This window comes from Sarcophilus harrisii, chromosome 2 (assembly GCF_902635505.1).
Source record: "Sarcophilus harrisii chromosome 2, mSarHar1.11, whole genome shotgun sequence".
Classification (NCBI taxonomy): domain Eukaryota; kingdom Metazoa; phylum Chordata; class Mammalia; order Dasyuromorphia; family Dasyuridae; genus Sarcophilus; species Sarcophilus harrisii.
In genome coordinates, this window is record NC_045427.1 from 248194698 (window position 1) to 248219299 (window position 24602).

At 37.7% G+C, this 24602-nt stretch overlaps 1 protein-coding gene across 9 annotated transcripts in view; it reads right to left on the reverse strand.

Moving 5' to 3' along the window:
• EXD3 (exonuclease 3'-5' domain containing 3) overlaps positions 1–24602 on the reverse strand; it is a 428763-nt gene that overhangs the window by 171988 nt on the left and 232173 nt on the right. For 8 of the 9 annotated variants that reach the window (XM_031951937.1, XM_031951935.1, XM_031951940.1 and 5 more), the window contains 5 exons: positions 22635–22845; positions 21722–21831; positions 17479–17689; positions 16033–16199; positions 13299–13472 (listed from right to left, as the gene is read on the reverse strand). In XM_031951937.1, the coding sequence (XP_031807797.1) occupies positions 13299–13472; positions 16033–16199; positions 17479–17689; positions 21722–21831; positions 22635–22845 (873 nt within the window). The remainder of the gene's footprint in view (positions 1–13298; positions 13473–16032; positions 16200–17478; positions 17690–21721; positions 21832–22634; positions 22846–24602) is intronic. The other variant, XM_031951943.1, reaches the window with a different exon arrangement.

The window sequence follows — 24602 nt, forward strand, 5'->3', positions numbered from 1 at the left end:
CGTACACAGCAATATCATGCACAGCACAACAAGATTATGTGATGATCAACCGTGATGGACATGGCTCTTTTAAACAATGAGGGGATTCAGGCCAATTCCAATAGACTTGTGATGAAGAGAGCCATCTGCATCCAGGGAAAGGACTATGGGGACTGATTGTGGATCACCACATAATATTTTCACCTTTGTTGTTATTATTTTCTTGCTCATTTTTTCCCTTTTTGATCTGATTTTTCTTGTGCAGCATGATAAATGTGGAAATAAGTTTAGAAGAATTGAACATGTTTAACATATAAACTTGCTGTTTAGGGGAGGACAGGGAGAGAGAAAAGTATGGAACAAGGTTTTGCAAGGGTGAATGTTGAAACCATCTTTATATATTTTGAAAAATAAAAAGCTATTATTAAAATCACTCTTCCTCTTGACATTACTATGGTAGCGTTGAGTTATAGTATGTCTGACTGTGACTGATCAGACCAATGTGAGCTTGGAGTACTCTGCCACAGGTTAGACGCAAATAGTACATATGAACATTTGGGAAAGTTTCTCTAACTATGAACAGAATGAGAAGGGAGAAAAGAAGGTGTAAGGTACAAGTAGATTCAAGTTTGGTTGGGAGCAGGCTATGAAGGTAGATTTTGTTTTTGATCCTCAAATAGGGATCCATTGCAGTTTACTGAGGCGGGGTGGGGAGGACTGGTGTTATGCACATACATGTGCGCTTGCACATTTATGGATGTGATATCATCAGACCTGTGTTATCAAAATCACAGTGCAGCAAAATGGAGAATGGACTAGAATGGGCAGAGATTTGTGTCAGATTGATCAGCAGACTAGTGCAAGAATCTGGATGTAAGGACTTGAGAGACTAGTAGAATATTGGTAGTATCAAAGGAGAAAAGTGGTGAGTAGGATGGTGTATTCAAGAGATCTGACAAGGATAAAATTAACGGGTCTTGGTAGTAGATTGGATATAGAAGGAAGAAAGAGCAAAGAGCTAAAGACGACACCTATGGCGGTCTCCTCAACAGTAATAGGGAGGTCTGAAAGAAGAGAGGGTACAGGTATAAAGAAAATGAGTTCAATTTTGGACATGCTGAATTTAGGATGTCTCCTAGATTTCCAATTGGAGATATCCTATAGTTAGTTGGAGATTTGAGAATCATCAGCATAAAGATAATAATCGGATCCATTGGAGCTGATGGAATCATCAAGTAAAGTAACATAGAGGGAGAGTAGGACCCTGGAAAGAGCCCTGTGGGACATCCATGGTAAGTAGCCATGATCTGGAAACCACCCAGTGGAGAATTAGAAAGATGGGTCAGAGAGGTGGAATAGGAGAATGTGATGTACAGAAAATCTAGAGAGAAGAGAGCATCAAGGAGGGAAGGGTGATTGATGGGACCAATGGCGTCAAAGAGGTCAAAAAAGATGAAGACCGAAGCCAGACTTAGATCTGGCGGAAGAGATCCCTTGTCACTGTGGAGAGAGCAGTCTCGTGGCTCGATGCAGCTGGAGACAAATTGTAGAGAGTTCAGAAGGGAATGAGAAGAGAGGAAGTAGAGTTCAGCCACAAAGGACAGATGGGATAGTCACTGGGGATAGAAACTCAAATGAGAATTTTTTGAAGATGAAGGAGACGTGGGTGTGTTGGTAACCACAACTCAATAAAGTTAGTGGCTCCTTGTTACTTCCAGTATCAAATATAAAATCCTCTTTGGTTTTTAAAACCCTCATAACCAAACATTTGCCTGCCTTCCCAAACTTTTTACACTTTACTCCTCTCCATTCACTCTAGAATCCTGTGACACTGGCCGCCTTCATGATATATTTAACATTCCAAGTCTCGACTCTCTTTTTTTTTTTACTGGTTGACTCCTACTTCTCCCCCTCCCCCACCCCATTCACAAAAAGAATGCTGTCCTTGTTCACTCCCAGGGGCCTCCTGGCTATCTCCTATTCCACTGTCGGTGGGAAGGCTTTTCCAGTCTCTCTTATTAGCAGTGCCCTCCTCCTGGGATTGCCTTTCATTTATACTCTGTGTAACTTGCACATACAATTTTTTTCCCCCTAAGGCATCTGGTGTTAAGTAGTTAAGTAAGTAAATCTGGTGTGTGCCCAGGGTCACACAGCTAGGGAATTGTCATGGGTCTGAGATGAGATTTGCACTCGGGTCCTCCTGACTTCAGAGCTAATGGCATGTACAATTTTTGACATATTGCTTCCTCTTTTAGAATATTGGCTCCTCAAGGGCAGGGACTGTTTCTGCCTTTGCAAGTCATGGCTTCACCTTCCTACTGCTAGGGTCCTCTTCCAGAACTGGGGATTAACAACCAGAGCAGCACTTAGGACAGTGTCTGATGCACGGTAGGTGCTTAATAAATGCCTTTTTATTGACTGACTAGGTTCAGTGATTACATGCACATTCTGCTGTTTTGATACCTAGGATTTTCCAGGTAACTGATCCCCTTTTGATAGCTCCAAGTTAGACTACACTAACAAATCTTGTTGGTAGAAATATGCACAAAGCAGACCTTAGAAAGTGAAAAGCTCTCTCTTAGTCTTGACCTACAGTTTCATCATAACCATTCAATCAGGGATTAAGTAGGCAGGCAATTGAGACAATCCTTTCAGTGCTGTCTCTTCCTGTGACCCAACGGCCCCACCTCCAACATACTTAGTAACTGCCCATCACATTCTTGATGCTGTTTAAATCCCAGAGCATTGAATTTCTACCACCACAAAGAATAAAGTGAACCCTGCACTCAGTCAGAGTGAACTCCAACCTGAATGTATCACAAATGCTGGGTTGGTGTGGAAACGTAGGTCCTCTCAGGAGCCACCCCATCCTAGCTCCATTCCTTCAGGGAAGGTAAGAGAAGTGCCTGATGAAATTACAAGGCTCCCAATGGTCTTTCTACCTCCTCAGGGATTCATCTGTTGTCCCAAGAGGTCAGGTCCTGCTCCTTAACCCACCAAGACAAATCTAGTGCATTCTATGAGAAGACAAGTTACTCGAGATCCCCCAGAGGATCAGCGTGACATTCTTCTGCACTAGGGTAACTATTATTCAGTCTTAACCACTATCATCTATTGAAAGTGGTTTTAAGGACGTCTGGAGCTAAAATGTTTGCCTCATAAATATTTTCTTTCCCATTCAAGTTTTGTTTTTCATAATATGTTGCCAGATCAAAGTTTTTTTTTTTTTTTAAATTCCCAGTTTTAGTTTCTTTCTTAAATGTGACAATGAGATTTACCCACTTTGGGGAGAAGCAGCATTGTAAAAAACAGAGTACTGGTTTTAGTTACAAGACCCGAGTGTGAATCCCAGCTCTACCCTTTACCCCTTGGGTGATCTTGGTCAAGTCATTTAGGCTGCTAGGTGATGCAGTAGATAAAACTCAGGCCTTGAAGTCAGTAAGATCTAAATTTAAATCCCAACTTCAAACATTTAATCACTTCACTCCTGTTTGTCTCCATTTCCTCAAGTGAAAAATGGAGATAAAAAGAGCATCTACTTTCCACAATTGTTGTAAGGATCAAATAATATAATTGTAAAAAGTGCTTAGCATAGTGCCTAGCAAATAGTAAGCTTTTAATAAATAATTAATAAATACTTATTCCCTTTCCTCACCCCCCCCCCAATTTAATTTCTGTGGGTTTCAGTCAGTTTCCTTATCCATAAGAGAGAGAGTTTGGACCACATGACCTCTCAGGTCCCTTTTAGGCTCTAAGACTCTATCCTATAACCTTCTCTTCCTTGTTTCATGAGTCTTTCCTATCTCTTTAGATGTTTCAAATACAAGAAAGTAATGATTGAAACTTTTCATGAATTTAAAATTCTAATCTTATTATTATTTTGCAGTGTTATTGGGGTTCTCTCTCTGGGCAAGATAAAGAAGTTGTAGGAAGGATTCAAAGCTCCGACAGCAATAGATGGGATTGGGCCCTTTCTTATAGCTGGGACTTGAATAGCATTTAATCTGCTGCTCCAGTCATTCAAACCCTGTCCTAGTAAAAATGTTAGGTTTTGCAACATCTACTTAATGTGATTAATTGTTACAGTATCAAAGTTTGAACTTATTGATCAAATAAGCCTGAAACTTAAATGTTTAAATTGGAACACTTCATATTAAACAATGAACTTGGAGATGTGACATCAGAGCCTTCTATACCAAACAAAAGGAAAAGCTGGGAAGTTAAGTTCTGGGATCAATGATGTAAAATTAGAAAATCACCAGATCTATAATCCATTTCTATCTATGTCATGGGGTAAATTGCCATCTTTTAATCAAACAAAACTTTTTACTCAATCTATTTTTCCTCAATCATCATATCTACTTTTCTAATGACAGTCAATGAGAAAAATATAATTTGTTTTATTGAGTTCATTTTATTAGTACATACTTATTTTATAAAGTGCATATATGTATAAATCTGTAAAATTGAAATATCTTGGAAATTAATCTTGAAATCACTTCTTTGAAGTGAGACCAGGGCATGTACAGATAATTCACAGGCTTTCATAATCATGAATGACACGACTGTGACAGGTCTGACAGGCACTGAACAGGATCTCTATCCTTAGTTTTGGTGGTAACAGGAAGATAAAGGGGATGCTAAATCTCAATTCAGCTAAGGTTGTGAGGATTCAAGCATACTGCCTTTGTAATCTCTACATATCTTTGCTCTTAGAAATTTTTTTTTTGAGGACTACTCAGAATTAGCTCCCTTCCCCCACAATGTTGATCTTTTCTCTTCAGATGATCAGGTTAATCCAGGTGGTATCTTGTTTCTCTTGGGAGGCCTGTTGGCTCCTCCATATGGATATTTTCATTCCTTTCCTTCCACCCTGAGAGCAGAATTACTGAGAGAATCCCAAAGATTCATCTTACCCTCAAATCCACATTGTGGTTTGGAGTAAATTGTTCAGGAGGGACTTGAGAAGTCATTCAGTTATTTTTTCAGTCACTTAAAAGAACATTTTATTGTCTATTTTGTGCAAATATTCTTGCTCTCAGGTGAAATACATATCTAATAAAATGATCTTTTCCTTTTAGGACCAAAAAAATCTGTGGACTATAGACTTCTGAGGAGTCATGGAGTCATTCTAATGAGTTCATAAATCCATATTTGTACCAAGCATTGTTATTTGAAAGTTAGCTTCAAAGAACTATGGTTTGTGCCTCAATATTACAAATAACCATTCATATAAAAATATATTTCTGAATAAGAAACATTGCCTCTGTAACCTGAAAAATACAATGACTTACAAATATATATACACAAATACACACACACACACACACACACACACACACATGTATATGTACATTACTCTTTTTCAAATAAATTTATATGCTACTATGATTACAAAAATATTTCATTCAAAAAGTACCTTTCTGTTATCATAGGTTTTCTTAATTATTAAATGTTAATATCTAATACAACCTACTGCCATGTGTGGGGTATTAAGTTTTTTGACATTAAAAAAATCCTCCATATATACATATATTGTATTTAACATATACTTTAACATATTTAATATGTATTAGTCTACCTGCCATCTGAGGGAGGAGGTGGGGGGAAGGAGGGGAAAAACTGGAACAAAAAGTTTTGCAATTGTCAATGCTGAAAAATTACCCGTGCATATATCTTGTAAATAAAAAGCTATAATAAAAGTCCTCATATTTGAAAGTTGGGAATCATTAATCTAAGCACATACCAACATGATCATGTCTAAGAATCTATATTTCTTTCCACTGATAGAACACCGGAGGCACTTAGTAAATATATGTTACTTGTCTGTATGCCTGACATTTTCAGGTCTGGTTATTTGGAAAGATGGCAGTGTATTCATGGCTATGACTCCCCATCAGAAGCTCCCTAGACTCTAGCTTCTGGTTTGTGCCTATAAATGACAGCATAGGCTGAATTGAACCATCCTGCATACCTTGGGAACATATCAAAATGACTCATCCAAAGAGGACATTACAGGATTTAGAATGTATGGACAGCCCTGTTTATATGCTGGTCCAACGAAGAGTCAGAGTTTTCTCTGAGAAACAAATCTCTGAAACATTAAGTACCAGTCATGTAACTCACATGCATATGTTAAAACTGGCTTTGCTGGTATTGTCAGATGAAGAAATTTGAAAACATTCTTACCACCAAAGTAGAACTCTGCTACTCTCCAAAGACATTAGGAGGTAGGGCTAACCTTTGCCTTATAGGTTTCCAGATGTTAAGCTTTTTGTATATACTGATGCTTTGGGGGAATACTGGCTGTAATCTGTGGTTTGCCCTACTTATGTTAGTTCTTCAACTATCTGAGATTTCATCAGTGGGAAATCTCCCTCATCAACACAGTCACAGATTTTCTGATTTGGTAATGGGTCTTCAAAGGTTTATGTGACTGAAAAATGCATCATTCAGGAGCAAACCTGGTGAAGAGCTTCTTCAAAGTTACTTAGGTTTGGTATGCCTTGGTAGCTTGCATGGCACCGGTAAAGCCTTTGAGAAGCCAGGATCACCTCCAAGCCAAGGTGAGGTTTGAAAAAATTTAATGGCAGTATTCTTATGCATGGGTATATGATATAATCTGAGGTATAAGGGATTGAGAGACAATAGTTTTCTTCATTCTACTTGGAAATGACAGAGGACTCCTTGGTTCCCTATAGGTACATGCTATCTAATAGAGGAACATTTTGGATCTGTATAGGAGAGGTCACAGATCATAGTGGGGGAAAGGTGGTGGGAGAAGTAAGTGTCAAAAAATGATACTCTAAGTGGTGGAATCTAGGACAGAACACTAAGAGTTGAGATGCCAGTTACTGGAGACCCATAGGTACTAAGAGATCGATCCCTTTAATTGTCACTTTAAAAAAATCTTTTATATCTTTGTGGGGTTCAGTATTTCTATGAGAATAAGGATGTTCTAGACAATTCTCAGATGAAGAAATTGAAACTATTTCTAGTCATATGAAAAGATGCTCCAAGTCATTATTAATCAGAGAAATGCAAATTAAGACAACTCTAAGATACCACTACACACCTGTCAGATTGGCTAAGATGACAGGAAAAAATAATGATGATTGTTGGAGGGGATGCGGGAAAACTGGGACATTGATGCATTGTTGGTGGAGTTGTGAACGAATCCAACCATTTTGGAGAGTAGTTTGGAACTATGCTCAAAAAGTTATCAAACTGTGCATACCCTTTGATCCAGCAGTGTTACTACTGGGATTATATCCCAAAGAGATTATAAAGAAGGGAAAGGGACCTGTATGTGCACGAATGTTTGTGGCAGCCCTTTTTGTAGTGGCTAGAAACTGGAAACTGAATGGATGTCCATCAGTTGGAGAATGGCTGAATAAATTGTGGTATATGAAAATTATGGAATATTACTGTTCTGTAAGAAATGACCAACAGGATGATTTCAGAAAGGCCTGGAGAGACTTACACGAACTGATGCTGAGTGAAATGAGCAGGACCAGGAGATCATTATATACTTCAACAACAATACTATATGATGACCAGTTCTGATGGACCAGGCCATCCTCAGCAACGAGATCAACCAAATCATTTCTAATGGAGCAGTAATGAACTGAACTAGCTATGCAGAAAAAGAACTCTGGGAGATGACTAAAAACCATTACATTGAATTCCCAATCCCTATATTTATGCACACATGCATTTTTGATTTCCTTCACAAGCTAATTGTACAATAATTCAGAGTCTGATTCTTTTTGTACAGCAAAATAATGTTTTGGTCATGTATACTTATTGTGTATCTAAGTTATATTTTAATATATTTAACATCTACTGCTCATCCTGCCATCTAGGGGAGGGGGTGTGGGGGGGTAAGAGGTGAAAAATTGGAACAAGAGGTTTGGCAATTGTTAATCCTGTAAAGTTACCCATGTATATATCCTGTAAATAAAAGGCTATTAAATAAAAAATTAAAAAAAAAAAAAAGAGAGAATAAGGATGTTCTGTACTTCTTCACATGGGAGTATGTTGGTGGGAAATAGGGATATTTGCCAAGGTGCTCTCGAACACCCCAAACAAGTTTCTGGGTGGAGAGGCAACTGCCCTTATTGTATCAGATGTTGTCTGAGAAGGAAAAACAACATGGTCTCTGAGCTAGTGAAACCAGTAGGCCAAGGGTTAAAGTTGCATTATGTATAAGTAATGGGCTAAGGCCAGGGGTATCACAGAAACTTTATAGTTAGCCTAGCTGAGACTGGGGAGAATCTTCCTGTCTCCTAATTAGTCAGGGAATCTGGAAAGAGGTGGGATTTCAGGAATTCTTGGAATTCAATGAAAGAAAAAGTTTAGCAGGCTAGCATAGAAGGCAACTTAGGAAAAGGTTTAGAAGCAGAAAGTGATTATCAACTAGAGGGTATTTTCAATAAATCTGTCCAAAACAAACAGGAGCATGGGAACAGGAAGATGGGGTTTTCAAGGGAACAAAGCAACTATCAGGATCTACATGTCAAAAACTACTTCAAACTCTATTTACACACAGATCATTCCACTTAGACATTCCCAATCATCAGCTCAACCTCATCTAATGAATGTTTGCTGGGATTGGTTTCTGACTCCCTAAGAAAAACACTGAGTATATGTAACAAGAAAGCTATCTCCATTATCAAGATTCTTTCTTGTTCTTTGTGTCTCCCAGCTGCCCTTCTTGCTCCTACAAATCCTGAAAACCTGGTTTCTGTCCATTTACTGGCATTTGTGCCTTGACCAATGTCAGTGTCTTTGTGCTCATGGCTCTTATCTTTCTGCCTGACCTCTAACTCTCTCTCTCTCTATCTTGATTTCAGCTTCCCCAAATGATTCTGAGCTATGGTTTTGCTCTGACATCATTCTAGACTGCTCCTCCATTTCTACCTTATGGTTCTGTTTTAACTGCTGACTTCCAGGCTCTACTCCAAGTCTTGGAGTCATCTTACTATTTTTCACTTCCATCTTGCCCCAACTCTCTGTTTAGGGTTTATAACCAAAAAACATGTTCTCAGAACTAAGAGGAATCACAAATTTAGGGACATCTGTTTCTACACAGCCACCCTAGCTTTGGCAAGTGTGGGGAAGAGTAAGGAAAGATTGCTACAGAGAAAGGGAGTGGCAGGGTTAGGAAGGAAGGTACATAATATTCTCTCACATGTCCAAATTTAGAGATCCTCCCATATTCCCTTCCAGACTTCATTTTTTATACTATCAAGTTGGAAGGCTAGGACCTGGCCATTTTACACACACCTTTCTGATTATAACTCGTGTTTTTTGACAGAACTAAGACTATATATGGTATCTTTTCAAAAAGACTATATAGCAGGTGAAAAGTTTGTTCTTTGTTATTTTCAATAGTGATAAGCATGAGTCCACTGACCCCAATTAACCATACATCCTGAAGGCCAATTCCCAAAGAAGGTTTCAGTTGATATTTTAACTGGTACCTTACTTGCCAGAGTTTAATTATTGGGGAATTGTTATTTTGGAGACAAATTATACCACTACTAATCCCTAAGAGTCTCTCACATCTTAGAGAATGAAATATAAAGGACCCTGAGGCTTCAGGAAGAGGAATTCTGTAAAAGGTAAAAGAAATGTCTGTCTTTTCCACTGACCTGACTTTTCCTCTTCCTCAAAATCAGTGGAGCCAATATTCCAAAGTCTCTTCCCTCTCCCCAAGGACATATTTTCAGCAAGGTGTGCACTTCACAATTAATCATCTAATCAATCAAGTTTTACTTAGTGATTAGTGTGTTAAGTGTCCTATGCTAGGCCTTCTCCTTAGGAGATGTTCCCACTCTTTAGAGAGAAGTACTAATCCTGAGTTGCTCCCAGGAGACATCAGGGACAAACTGGCTACTCTTTGGGGCACATGGTCCTACCTCTTCTGGGCTTCTCTTTTTGGGAAGCATTGATCTGGCATGTTAGAAAACAAGATCTCAGATAAAAAATAAATCAGTAAAATTTAACTTAGATTTTTATTAATTCAAATTTTTGTTATCTGTTCAAAGAAGTGTAAGTTGAAGCTCAATTTTTTTTTTTTACTCCTCCTACTACTAAAACTTTATTACAAACTCTACAAATTGTTCCATTGCAGTGGGATTTTGTTATAATGAACAAAATGAAAAATCATATTTCCAGGACTCAAGACTCAGCAGAAACTCAATTACCTACTGTTATATCAGCAAGTGGTCAAAAGCATCTTAAGTTCAGTAGGGGAAAGATGGAGATAACTAAACACATATAAATAAACACACACACACACACATATCCTAAAGATCATATTGTATATTGTATTGTATTATTTTGGTGGAAGGGAAGAAATCAGAGGAGTACAGGGTCTGAGACACCAGTGACGCTTACTAAAGAAACTGAAGGTTATAACAGATAGAGCAAAGCATGGAAGTGTGCCTTGTTAGATGACTAATAATGAGAAATCAACAATGCACCAGTGACGCTTACTAAAGAAACTGAAGGTTATAACAGATAGAGCAAAGCATGGAAGTGTGCTTTGTTAGATGACTAATAATGAGAAATCAACAATGCTAGTGTTTTCAGTAGCTGGAACTTGGACAAGAAAATGGACATCAATTAGGTGATAATTACAATTAAGTCACTGTTCTCTTCTTCATTTTTCAGGCTCTTGTCTTTCTTCTCCTAAACATTCAATTTCTCTACTGTGTCGGAACCATTTGATGCCTCTAATATGAATATAAAAGTCTTTCCCAGTTTTAAAGTGCACGGATAAAGTAGACATGAATTCTCAGAAAGTTAAACTCTTGGGCTACTGAAAAGTTAGTTGTCATTACTTTTCATGTTTATTTCTGAATTTCCAAAGAAAAAGAATTTACTGCATTCAGTAATCACTAAGCCATTCTGAAATTACATGTGTAAGAAAAAATGTTCATAAGCACTTGACTTCTATTTTTATTTGACATTCATAATCACCAAAAATGGCTAAACCGAATTTTTTTGAACACATGGGCAAGTGTGCTTCAAAGTCTGAGACCTTATATGGGTACTAAAAGCCTATCTCCAGTGGTTTGAAAGCCCTGAAATTGTAGGTATTGGGAACATAGTGATACTGGCCACAGTCACCCACTCCTCATATGACTACAGTCAGTTCTACCACTCTACCTCCATTCATTCATCAAATGCCTAAGAATTGAGTATTTGCCATTTCACATGCAAAAGAAGACAGTTTCCAACCCTCAGGCCCATGTCAGAGCTGAAGCAGCTGTGAATTTGTGAGGGAGAGAAATTTCTTGTAGATTTCCAAAACTGAGATGGGCAGGTAGAGGAGTACAGGCTCTCTCCTCATTTTCCTAGTAAGGCTGGTCTACCGTGGCCCAATGAAGCTGTGGGAGACTGAGGGCTGTTTTAGAAAAGGGATCCCAACTTCAGAGAAATGGCAACTATCAGTCTTCTGGGGACATAAATCTTCACTCTTCCTGCACCTACATTTCCACACACTTTTCCAAAAGAAACCCTTTCTTAGGTGGATAAAATCCACAAGGAGAAGGAGGCCTTTCCAGAGAGCAACAATGTTTACAGTTGCTTTAGCAACTGAGGGCTGACAAAGACAATGGGAACCACATTTCAAATAATTCCAGGATTTCTGCCTGAATCAGTTCTCTCTTCTACAAGAGATGGAGCAATGACATTGAAGCTACAGGAATCTTCACTTCCTAGTCAGTCAGAGTTGATAACACAGTTGAAAAATACAGGGGGGAAAAATCCCAGCTTAGCTGCTTACATGCAATAATGGTGGTCCCTTCTAAACATAGCCAATTATCTCTACATGGATTATCCAAGGCAAAAAATTCTAAACTGCCTTCCCCGTTTGTGATGCCCCAACCATTCTCCCCTCTTAGTCAGCTGTTGTTTTCTTAGGAAAGGCAAACGATTAAAAAGAAAAACCTAGTTCAAAAAATGAAACCACATATTATATTACAAAACCAACTGCAGGTTTAGGTTATCCAGGCCAAGGTCCTACTCTTGGGTATGTGGTTATTTACAACCAAAGGGACATTCCAGTTAAACTCCCAGGCAGTGACTAAATAATACTGGAACAGCTTCCACAACCATGTTGTAGCATCGTCTTTAGGAAGTTTTATCTGGGTTTGAGCTCTGGTTCCAACACTTAATAGCTTTGTGACCCCATGCAAATATTTTCAGGTCTCTCTGCCCCACTTGGTAAAACTTCCCAGGAGAGATTCAATAGGCAATTCTAGAGTTTATCAATTGTCTCTGGACTAACTGGAATGTTACTGTGGTATTAGGAGCAACTAGTCAACCACATAAAATGTGAATGACACTATCTACCTCACATTTGTGATATAACATAAATTGTAAAGTGTTGTGTTTTGTGGGTTTTTTTCCTTTTTAAATTAAAAATTGGACAGAGTTCCTATCCATTTGGGTGGTGTAAGACACAGTCCTGAGTAGGGACAGTGAGAAGGAAGAGATCACAGAACTCAAGAGGCTCATCTGAACCCCTTCATTTTACACATAAGAAAAGTAAATTTAGAAAAGGAAGGGACGTACCTAAAGTCACCCAGAGGAGGGCCTCTACTGAGGGACTCTAAGTTTCAGAATTAAGACACAAATAGAAACCCACCATTCTTAACAGGACAATGCATAATATGACTTCTTTAACCCTGGCAAACACCCTAGCTCACATTTCATCACTTCCTAAGATACCAGTTTTTAATAAGCTCAAACAACAAATGTTTAGGGAGCAGCTACTACTTGTAAGGCATAGTAATAAACATGAAAAGTTGGAATAAGGAAAACATATGAAGATATGTGTGACTTAAATGTGTAAACTCTCTAATGAGGCACCTTTGAGGGGGAAAAAGTGGTTCAAAAGCTCAATTATCAGGAGAACTTGCCACTGATCCTGATCCATCCTGGGCTGTGGCCTACTGAGTCACTTCTAGAACCTGGTGAGTAGCATCCCTCCAGGATCATGGTCTTTTAGAGCTAAGACAGTTCTTAGAGGTTATTCTTGTCTCCTTCCTATAGCATAAATCCTTTTTAGAAATTGTTTTTGGGGGTTTAAAAAAAAAAAGAAAAAAAATTGGTTTTAGCTACAGTAAGGATGATACAAAGGGCCAAATCTGAGCAATTTCAAGCAATTTCATTAAGGTGTGCCTCATGTTGTATCATAACTTGAAGCAGAGAAGAAAAGGGAATATTCTATAATAGGAGATAACCCATAGATTTCAGAACAGCCAGTCTGAGGTCTAGCCAAAACTAATTATACGAAAACTGACCTCAGCTGCTTGCCGGTGGTCATCAGTATTCTCAAGTACACGTACATCCACTCCCAGGCAACGAAGGTAGCGAGCCAGGCCCTGAAGCATGGTGTCACACACCACATTGAAGTCTTTGGCAGAAATCTCAGGAAAAGCACTGGCAGAAAGTGTCTCTCCAGCTGATGCCAGTACCTACAATTTAATTAATTATATTTGTTTAACATAACATGTTTGACAAAATCCAAATTGATGGATATTCCTTAGTTTTCAGTTCCTTTTCAATACAAAGAAGATGCTATAAATATTTTTGTGCATATAGGTCCCTTTCCTCTTGATTTAATCTCTCTGGGGTATTGCCTAGTATTAAAATACTAGTATTAGTAGTACCTTTGTACTACTAATAAGGGTTTGCAAAGTTTAGACACGCTGGGAGCAAAATTTTTAGTTGCTTTTCAGAATGGCAGGACCATTTTACAGGCCTATGATCTGTATGCATTTTCTCTCAGCCCCTCCAAATGTCATTTTCCTTTTTTGTCACCTTTATCAGTCGACAAGAATGAGGTGGAACTTCAGAGCTGTTTTAATTTCCAGTTCTTTCATTATTAATTTGGAACATATTTTCATATTGATAGCTTTGATTTACTTCCTTGAAAATTGCATATCTTTTGATCATTTTTCTATTAGGAAATCATTCTTATTAATGTAAATTTTAACTAATTCCTCATATATCTTGGAAATGAGACCTTTATTAGAGAAACCTTTCACAAAGATTTTTCTCCAGTTAACCTATTTCTCTCCTGATTTTAACTATGTTGTTTTTGTTTGTGCAAATACTTTTCAACTTTATGTAATTAAAACCAAACCATTTATTTTTTGTGATCCTCTCTATCCACTTTTTGGTTATGAAATTTTCTCTTATCCATAGCTATAAAAATATTTTTATCTTGCTCTTCTAATCTGTTTGTGGTATTATTATTATTGTACCTAAAATACTGGTAGATAACGTGAGGATTGGTTGATTCCTTATTTCTGAAAGACTGCTTTCTAGTTTTCCTAATAGTTTTTGAATTCAATTCAATTCAGCAAATATTTAAGTGCCATACATTGTGCTAGTCACTGTAAGCACTAAGAAGAAAACTGAGAGGATTCCTCCCTTTGAGAAGACAAGTCTATGAGGGGGAGGGAGGGGTTGGGGAGGGACAGCTAGTTAGTTGGTGCAGTGGATAGACCAGCCTAGAAGCCTTGAGCCTTGAAGTCAGGAGGACCTGAGTTCAAATCTGGCCTCAGACACTTAACACTTCCTAGGTTTGTGACCCTGGGCAAGTCACTTAACCCCAAATGCCTTAGCAAACAAACAAACCAAAAAACCCAAGTCTACAAGAGGAGAAATATACATGTATATAAATAAGTGTAACAGAAGGTTCAATGAATGTGACAGGGTTAAAGACAGGGAAATCCAGACAAAGTACTTTAAATATCTCATCACTGTCTTGTTTCTCCCAGACTGCCCTTCACAAATTGTTCCTGCGATTGTTCTTTATGTAAAGGTTCAAATTCTGATACTAGAAAATTATCCATGTGGGCAGGGATCTCAAGGATTATTTAGAAAGTGGAGAAGAACACTGAAGTGAATGTGGACTGAGCCTGATGTGAACACGAGAACATCAGAAATGACAAGTCAGATGAATACTTCATCCAGATTCAACTCTGTCCCTAACAGCACTACCATGACAAACAATGAAAAGGGGTTTGGCTATGCTCCCTAACATCAAGCTTCAGAATTAAGACTATACTCTCCCTTAGTAATCTATGAATTTGTTAATCAAGAATTTATCAAAATGTTTTTTAGAAGAAATTTATATAATGGATCCTCTCTAGGTTTATTCCCTTCAGTGAAAGCTGCACTTCCTTTCTTCTATTCTAAAATTACTTTCCACCCAAAAGGGGTGATAGTTCTCATTTATTGGATTTTTGAAATAAGTCTCTGTTTTTCTTCTCTAGATTTGGAATCCGAAGATGGAGAAGGGAATAAGTGCTTATATATAGCACTTACTATGTACATGGTAGTATGCTAAATACTTTTACAACTTTGATATGATTTTCACAACCACTCTGGAAAGTAAGTGCTATTATTATCGCCATCTTTCAGATAGGAAACTGAAGCAAAAGGGTATATGTATATGCATACACACATATATACATACATACACATATACATATACATACACACATACACATGTACACATATATATATATATAAATACACAGACACACACATATATACATCCACTATGGTATAGTGGATAGAATATTGGACTGGTCAGACTAAGACATTTCTCTGTTATTTGACTCTAGATAAGTCACAAACTTTGAATCTCAATTTCCTTAACTATAAAATGGGAATTTTAACACTTAAAAGATTATTGTGATATCTGAATGAAATAATGTATATAAAACACTGTCCATACTTAATTTAAACATTATATAAATGCCACTTGTTTTTAATGTCTTCAGTTTTCACCTTTCTAGGATGAAGAAAATGAGTTTTAGCAAGTGCCCACAAAGTGCAAAATAATTCCTTCCAGGTAAATGTTGGAAGAGCTAACATCTGCTAGACTGAGCATGGAAGCAGTTTGTTCACTGAGGATGGCAGGTAGCCCAGGACCCAAAAACCAGGTCCTGCATCAACACATCATCATATGTGAGTGATATAGACTCAGATCCACCACATTCTAGGAAGTTTTTGACCAACCTGTTTAGGAGGTGATTGTGTCGCTTGCTTGCTGAGCGACTTCTTTGCCCTTGGCTTTGTACTCTGTTTGCCGCCAAGATTCTCCTTCAGGTTTGCAGTCAAGCCAAAGTGGGCTGGATCTTTACAAAGCATCTCATAGACTTCCAATAAGCAGTATGCATCCGAAGCTGTGAAGAGGGAAGAAATAAGAGTGGGTAATGAACTTCTGAGGCACTGGTCTTGGGTCAACACATAAAAAATTCCTGGTGAACCTAACAGTCTTATTCACTTCAGTTATGCTACTTTAGATCGGCTTAAAAATGATTCACAGGGATCATGTACTCTGAGATTTTGAGGTTAATAAGGGGAAACAATAAAAGAGCCTTCATATATGGGGAAAAAGTCCACTAACAGTACTTACAATGCTATAGCATTTTAAGCATTATGAAGTTTCACTGGACTATGTTCTTCAGTTTATTGAGAACTGGCTAACAGTCTGGTGCTAATTAATTTTCCTTAATGAGTTTTGTACACCTATCACACAGTACCTGATAAAGAAATAGGAACACTGGTCTGGGAGACTCGAGTTCTACCCTACACTCCCTGATTCTAAGTCAGACAGATCACTTCATCTCTCCACGTGTCAGTTCCCTCATTTTTAAGATGAGGATAATAATCTCCACTTTGCCTATCTCATAAGGCTGTTATGACAATCTAATGAGATAATAGAAAGAACAGTGTTTTGAAAGCATAAAGCATTATACAAATGGGAGGTATTATTGTTGTTTTTCTTATTATTCACCTAAAAGAAATCAATTATCCAAATGACTGAGTATTTCACTGGAGGGATTGAGTTGTCTTTATGAATGAAGTCACTGACTGGACTAGATGAGCACATTTCCTCCCTTCCTCCTCTGTCAGTAAGGAGAAAATAAAGACATTTCTCTCCCTTGCTCCCAGTGGTGTTCCTCTAATTAAAATGTGGGTTCATACCACACCAGTTCACAAGCCAATCCTACTCCAGTTTTTCAAGACTTGAACTTTCATTATTAAGCTGCTCTGAAGTGGACAATGCGTAAATGAAACCTGTCTCATGAGCTAGAACACAAATTCTGAACCTGGTTCAGCTATTATCCTGGATGGGAAGATGGAGGCAGAGCAAGCTTTTGTAAAGATGACAGAACTATCTTATGTTTTTGGATTTCTGTTCAAAAGACTTTTACAAATACTGTCAGCAAGGTCACTCATGGTACCCATCAACAGATCTTCAAGAACTCCACTTCTTGAATGAGTGAGGAGCAGAGAAGCAGAGCATTAAGACAACATACATTCATAATCTAATCCACATGAGGATGGACCAAAAATTCTGTGGCTTTATGGGCCCCACTGACCAGACCCTTTGCTATTTGACATATGATCTTGACAAAGTTCAGAAGCTTGTGCCCTTGACTCTGCTGCCCATCAGACCTGCATAAAGGATCTGCTCCTCCCGGAGGGGCCGTTTCTCCCAGTTTGAAAGCTGCTCTGTTTTGTCCAGTGGTTTGCCCAGGAGATTCTGCACTAGGAGGCTGAGTCCTTTTTCTGCCTGCCTGGGACTTTTAGTTATAAAGCTTGGCTCTTGACACAGGCTCTCCACGGGTATGTGATGCTTCTTCCACAATCCAGAATTTTTCTGCAACTATATAAACAAGGATAAAACATGATGTCACCTACAACAATAATAAGAAAATGTTTTGCTATTTTTCAGTCAGTGAATAACATTATCATTTTGAACTATGAATTAAAGAAATGAATGTGAAATGACCAGATTAATTAAAAGTAAAGTTTTGAGACATGAGAAGTTTTCATGACTTTCTCTGCATCCCACAATCTTCAGAAACCCTTTCTTTCCAGAAGCCCAGGGCTCTCTGCCAGCTACCTATTGCTCACAATGAAGTTGAGGTTTGAAGGCTTTTTTCTTCCTGGGTGGGATTTGTTCTTTTTAAAAAAGAGTCTGGAGAGGGTGACGTTCAAGCCAAAGTAATAAGTCTCGATTGGTGGAATTTCAGGATTTACTGAGTAAAAATCCTGGGGTAATGAAATCTTTCCAATATAGCCTTTAAAATGTTATCCTTAAGAGTTAAGCGCTCAAGATGGGGATAGCCACAAACAATGAAGAATAAATCCTATTTTTATTTTTATTGCTGCTCAGATCTTAAGCTTAAGAAAATAAAAGGAAAGCCTGAAAGACAATAAACATTTAACAAAAAAAAAAAAAAATGCGTACTAAGCTCAGAAAAGCTATGAAGCTATGATATTTTAAAAATACATCTTATAGGGAGACAAAATGCCTCTATCAAAAATATATATTGATTAGAGGAAGATGGGGAATATACTTGTAAGAGTACAACTGGAAACATTAAGAACTGACCAAGACACTTTTTGAAGTTCTCTTTAATTTCTAATGGAAAGTGATTTCTATTCTTTGGGTAGATACGAGATTTAGTGTTTGCAGTATACACTTCCCCTTTCTCCCATGGATGCAGTTCCCTTTTAAAGAAGAAGTTCCTTTCTCTGCAATGTAGGAAGAGATGAGATGATAACCTCAAAAGTTCCTTCTACCTCTGAAAGTTTGTTTTATGGACCTTTATACTTCTAGCAGAATAACTGAACTTCCCAAGTTAATTCTTTCATTAGATTTCTCAATGACATATATTAGAAGACAATTCTATCTACTCTGTAGAAGCAGTTTTGTACAAAAATGCTCCATGCATGAAATGCAAATATTTTGTGTTTTAAGTAAGTTAGCCCTGCAGTTCCTATTCTAGTATGTAAATTTCCCAACAAATTCTAGTTCTTTTTTAGGAGACTATGTTTCCATTGGATTGTCTTAAATGTGTCCTTGTTCATTAATTTTTTTTTTTTTTTTTTTTTTTTTTTTTTAGGGAAAAGTAAAGGTAACTTTCCAAGAAACTTATAAAAATTGCTGGCATTTTCCTATAAATTTTGTATTAATTTAATAAAGAAATTATGAACATGTAAGTACATGAAAATGTTGTTTACCTGGAACCTATTTCAACTGAACAAACACTTGTTAAAGGCTTATTGGGAACAGGTTATTATGCCATGTAAAGATAGAGATTAAATGACAACTAACTAGAACCTTCAATTAATTAGAACTTTTCTACCATATATTGAACTTTCAGAGAAAATCCATGTCTTGACAAGGCAAATTCACATATAAAGGATTAGTAGGAAGAACTTCTAGACCCTCTCCTAGGATCATTACAAATTTCAACACAATCTCCTCCATCTTTTGAATATATAGTATAACATGTTAAATGGCACTGCAGATACAGTGTTAGGTCCTGGGTTAAAAATGTGTTCAAATGTGACCTCAGATATTTATTAGCAGACATTTACTTTTTGCCTCAATTTCCTCAACTGTAAAATGAGGATTATAACAGCACCTATGCCCCAGGGTTGTTGGGAAGATCAAGTGCTATAAGCTGCCAAGTACTTAGTACAGTGCCTGGCATGGAGTAAGTCCTACATAAAATGTTAGCTATCATCATTACTATAAAATCACAAATCATAAAGAACAAATTTAATTTATAATACATTATACTTAAAAAAGAATGTACACCATTATTTCAAAGTCCGATTCTTCTTATGCAGCAAAATAACTGTATGAATACACACACACACACACACACACACACACATTGTATTTAACATATACTTTAACATATTTAACATGTATTGGTTTACCTACCATCTGGGGGAGAGGGTAGGGGGGAAGGAGGGGAAAATTTGGAATAAAAGGTTTTGCAATTGTCAATGCTGAACAATTATCCATGCATATATCTTGTAAATAAAAAGCTATTTTTAAAATGTACACACTTAAGAAAAATTTTCAAAAAAAAGTTTTCCTAGTTAACTCTGAGGTGAGCAGAAAATTCAATTAATGATAATTTTTACATTCTGATTAATGAAAGTTTTAATGTCTAGTATAAAAATCTGTTACTATTTTTATGTTTGTGTATTCACTGTGAATTTAAATGTCACTATGATCCTATCTATGTAAGTCAATATATAATTACATGAAATTTGTGTGTCTCTTGACATGGCTTATATTTTGAAATATTCCTTATTATTTCCATAGCAATAATTCTATTTGGAATTATGGGACTTGAGCTATTACACATGAGACTTGGGGAGCAGGTCATTTAGCCCTATAGGCTTCATTTTTCCAACCCAAGTTCTGTAATGCTAGATATTTTGTGGTCCCTTTCAGCTAAGACAGCTGCTAAAATACTAGATTTAGAATCAGAAGACCTAGATTAGAATTGTGCCTTGGACATTTACTAAGTGTGAGACCTGTGGCAAGTCACTGAACTTCTCCTAAAATCAGGGCCTTCATCTATAAAAAGGCAGGTAAGACTTGTACTACCAACCTGATAGTGTTGTGAGAAGAGCATCTGGTAATCCTTAAAGGGTTATAGAAATGTGAACTGTTGTCATCTCCTTGCTCTAGTTTTCTTGGATTCTTCTTCATTTATAGCACTGTGCTACTTCCCCAAAGTCAACTGGACCACTATGATTTAAAACCCTAGTCCAAATGAGTCCATTCTGTGAATTGGCCCACAACTTTAAATCATGTGTGCCCATAGGCAGTACATCAATCAATGTCTAACATGGGAAGAGGCCCATGAGGATAGAATAATGATATTAATAGTCACTCACACTTATTTGGCATTTGTTCCAGTCCCCTAAACTTGTAGTCATGACATTTAGTCTTGAATTCCACTTCTGACACTGAATAGCTGTGTAACAATGAACAAGCCCCTTAGCCTCTCTAAGACTCAAAAAGTCCTCATCTTTTAAATAGGATATTCAATTCAATTCAGTAGCACTTATTAAGTACTTTTTCTGTGCCAGACATTAAATTAGCCACTCAGGATACAAAGATGAAAATTAAAATAGTCCCTGCCCTCAAGGAGCTTATGTAAAAATTAGGCCAATCAAATATAAAGTAATTTCATTGGGACAGGTCTCCTGGAGGAGGTGGACTTTGGTTTGAAGCTGAAGAAGATCTGGAGGTCTCCAGGGGCACAGGTAAAATGAGGAATTCTGCATCACAACTTTGGGAAACAGGCCATACAAAGGCCTGGAGATAGGACATGGAAAATTTTATAGGGAAAACAGCCAATGGATCAGTTTGGTTGGAGTATGGAGAGAACAAAGTGGGATAATGTGTGATAAAATGGGAATGAGAGTTTGGAGACAGATTGAAAAAGGCTTCAAATGCTACACACAGAAGTTTGCATTTTATTCTAGAATCAATAGGAAGTGACCAAAGCTTCTTGAGCAGCACATTGCTATTGCCTGTACTAGTTTCTTCTCTGGGTTGTTATGAAATTATATTTGTTAAACAGTTTTGTAAACTTAACAAGCTAATGAATGTCATCTTTAAAGCTGTAAAACACTTTCCCCGTAATAATTACATAAATAAGGCATATACTATTAATATAATTTCCTTATTTTCAAGAAGAGAAATTTGATGCTCAGAGAGATAAAATGACATTCATTGTCATATAACTAGGAAGTGTTTTAGGCAGGATTTGAACTGAGGTCTTCTGATTCCAAGTCTATAACATAACAAAACATAAGAGATCATCTATCTGTTTGATTCCCTTTTCACCAGTGAGGAAGAAACCCCCATCCTCACCTGTTTGTCGACCTGCAGCAGGTCCAGGATTCCTTGTGCCTGCTTTTCCATCTCTCTGAGAGCTGGATATGTAGTTGATAAGCTGCACAAATCTCCAGACATTCCATAACCTAGAAAAAAGTTTCTAACATTATAAACAGGAAACACTGGCATGTGTTTCATGAGGTCTATTGTCTTCTTTCCCACTAAACTTCATGTTCAGGTAGGGATGGATAAATCATACCTGTGCTCATATGTGTGAACATTTGACTCTTCTTTCCAACTATCAGCTCTTTAATCCCAAAGGGGGGAGAGGGAATCATGGTAAATAGTATCTTTATATAGAGAGAAGTTAGGATAATGTAGGACTGGTCCAAGACCTAGTGAATGCCATGTTATAATCAAAGTAACTGAAGCTACCCTGTCTCACAGAAAAGAAGCTAAAAAGTGGCCGAGGTCAAGGCCCAGATCTGGTCTGGTACATCTTGGCTGGCCAACTGGAACAGAAAATCTCATTACAATGATGTTCTCTTGAAATCAGAAATAGAGGAGAATAGAGCCAGATTCCTTGGCATCTCCTCACCAATCCCTCTCGTTACAAGGGAGACTATGGAATCCCTGCTTTAGGGCATTTTCTAATAGTTTCATTTGTGAATCAGCCAAACGAGCCACTTCACAGTCTTGAAAAAACAAAAAAACAAAAACAAAAACAGATTTCCTTCAGTAAATAAATGGCCAGTCTAGAGTACATGCTAACATTTATATTTACCTATTTATTCTTTTATTATCAAGAAAAAAAAAACCTTACAGGATATAACCAAGTAAAAACATAGAAGCCTGGGAATTGGGAGTGGGTGAAGATGAGAAAAGTAGAGTCTTATACAGTAAGTTAGAGATGGAGTTTTCAGAGTACAAGCCTTAAGGCTATTATTACCTAGTTTTATAATGGATGGATCCGAAAAGAGCTTCCAAATGAAATGACAAAGCTCTTTCTCCTTCTCTTCCTGGTCCAGTTTTGAGAACTGCAACAGGTCCAGCAGGTACACATGTTCCTTAGTGGCAATTTGTAGCACCGACACTCGTGGCCTTCCCACCAATCCAAAGGAAGGTCTCCACTCCATGTCAATGCCGACTACCTGGCCAGGCTGCACATCCAAAGACAAGACAGAGTTTGAACAAAACAATCAGAAACAAAGGGAAATTCCTGCCCAGGATCCCATGGGGCCAGTTAGGAACTCATCAACGGACTTCCCACAAATGATATCTATAGCTCTTTTCCTCCATAGAGCTCTAAGCACTATGTGTGACAGAATAATTCAAACTCTGGAAGGTTCTATCATGCTAGAAAGGTTTGGAATTTGGCCCTAGTAGGAGACTATGTTTCCAGGGCAGGCCCAGTAAGGGACAGAGAGCCTCTTCAGCTGTGGCCTTGCCATTATGTAACTTATGAAACAGAGAAGTACAAAATGGTCTTGATTCCTGGGCTGTAACAGCAGCTGAATGAGGGAGAAGGGAAGAGAAAGAATGAAGATTCAGACTACTTGGAACATTGACAACAGGACACATGTAATAGTATATAAAAAGTGATTTCATTGGTGATGGCTCTCTCCACAGATGCAAGTCATAACTCTTCTATACCTTAGTAATGGTGGGAGGCTGTGAATGGCTGAGGTGAAAACATTTACCACCCAGTTATTAACTTGATGAGCGGCTGTGAATTTCACGAGGCAGGTACTTGGACGACAGACAGGCAGTTTACTGCCAGAATTCTCCACAAAGCCCTTCCAGCTTCCTAGGGCCTGCCAGAGATTACACTTTGCTGGTATAGCCTTCAGGAGCTCAGAATCACTCCCATGTCATGATGAGGTATCTGAGTTAGGCCTAATGAATTCCATCATTAAACAAAAACTCTAAAGTAGAAATAAAAATGGTCCAGTAGAGAACAGACAGAGAGCTTCAGCAAATGCAGTGGAGGTGGGGAAGGGCAGTTTTAGGCAGAGTCAGCAAGAGCAACATGAGAATTCAAGAAGGTAAAGCCAAGGCCATTTCTCTGACCATGGGAGACTACTCTCCACCTCAGTGAAGCCAGGGCCAGACCACATCTGTGGTCAGGTTCATCGGTGGACCTGACAGTGTCAACAGAAATATCTTCTCCCAGATAGCTGTGCACAGCTGCAAGAGCAGTCACCAAGTATTGGTCTGGGGGAGAGGGGGTCTGATGAGGTTTACCTCGAGATTATACAAGGATTCCCACAATACTGAGAGCTGTGAAATGAAATCACCCTCTTTGGGTTTAGCAACATCTCCTTTGAAAACTGCATTATAGCTCTACCAATATTTACTTTTAAATTAAAGGGAATTAGAGTTAATTGTACTTTGAGAATAGTTTTGAGATAATTGGTGAGATACACCCTAGAGATAACTGGTGACACCCTGGGGAAACTAATCACTGAAAAATCTCTCTACAGGAACAGGAACTCTACTTGTTAAGAGAAAAAAAAACACCTCCTCCCTGGCACAGAACTATTTAGAATTTAGTTAATGCATAATAGAGAAAAGGAAACCTGGTTAAAATGTAAATGAATTCTGAGGAGCAAATTTGTATTCAAAAATCTAAAAATTCATCTCTGTAGAAGTTTCTATTTTTGTTATTTACTCTCAGCTACTTTCTGTTTGCATCAAGGCAAAGATCAGCATCCCTGAGGTCAGAAGTTCTAGTTCTAAACCTGGGGTCTGTGAAATTCTTTTAATTTTTTTTAATATTCTGATAACTATATTTCAATATAATTGACTTCCTTTGTTTCAATATAATTGGTTTCCTATCTATTTTGAATTATGCATTGAATAACACTATTCGAAGAAAAGGCAGTTAGTCCTTACTATATTATCAAATGGATGTACC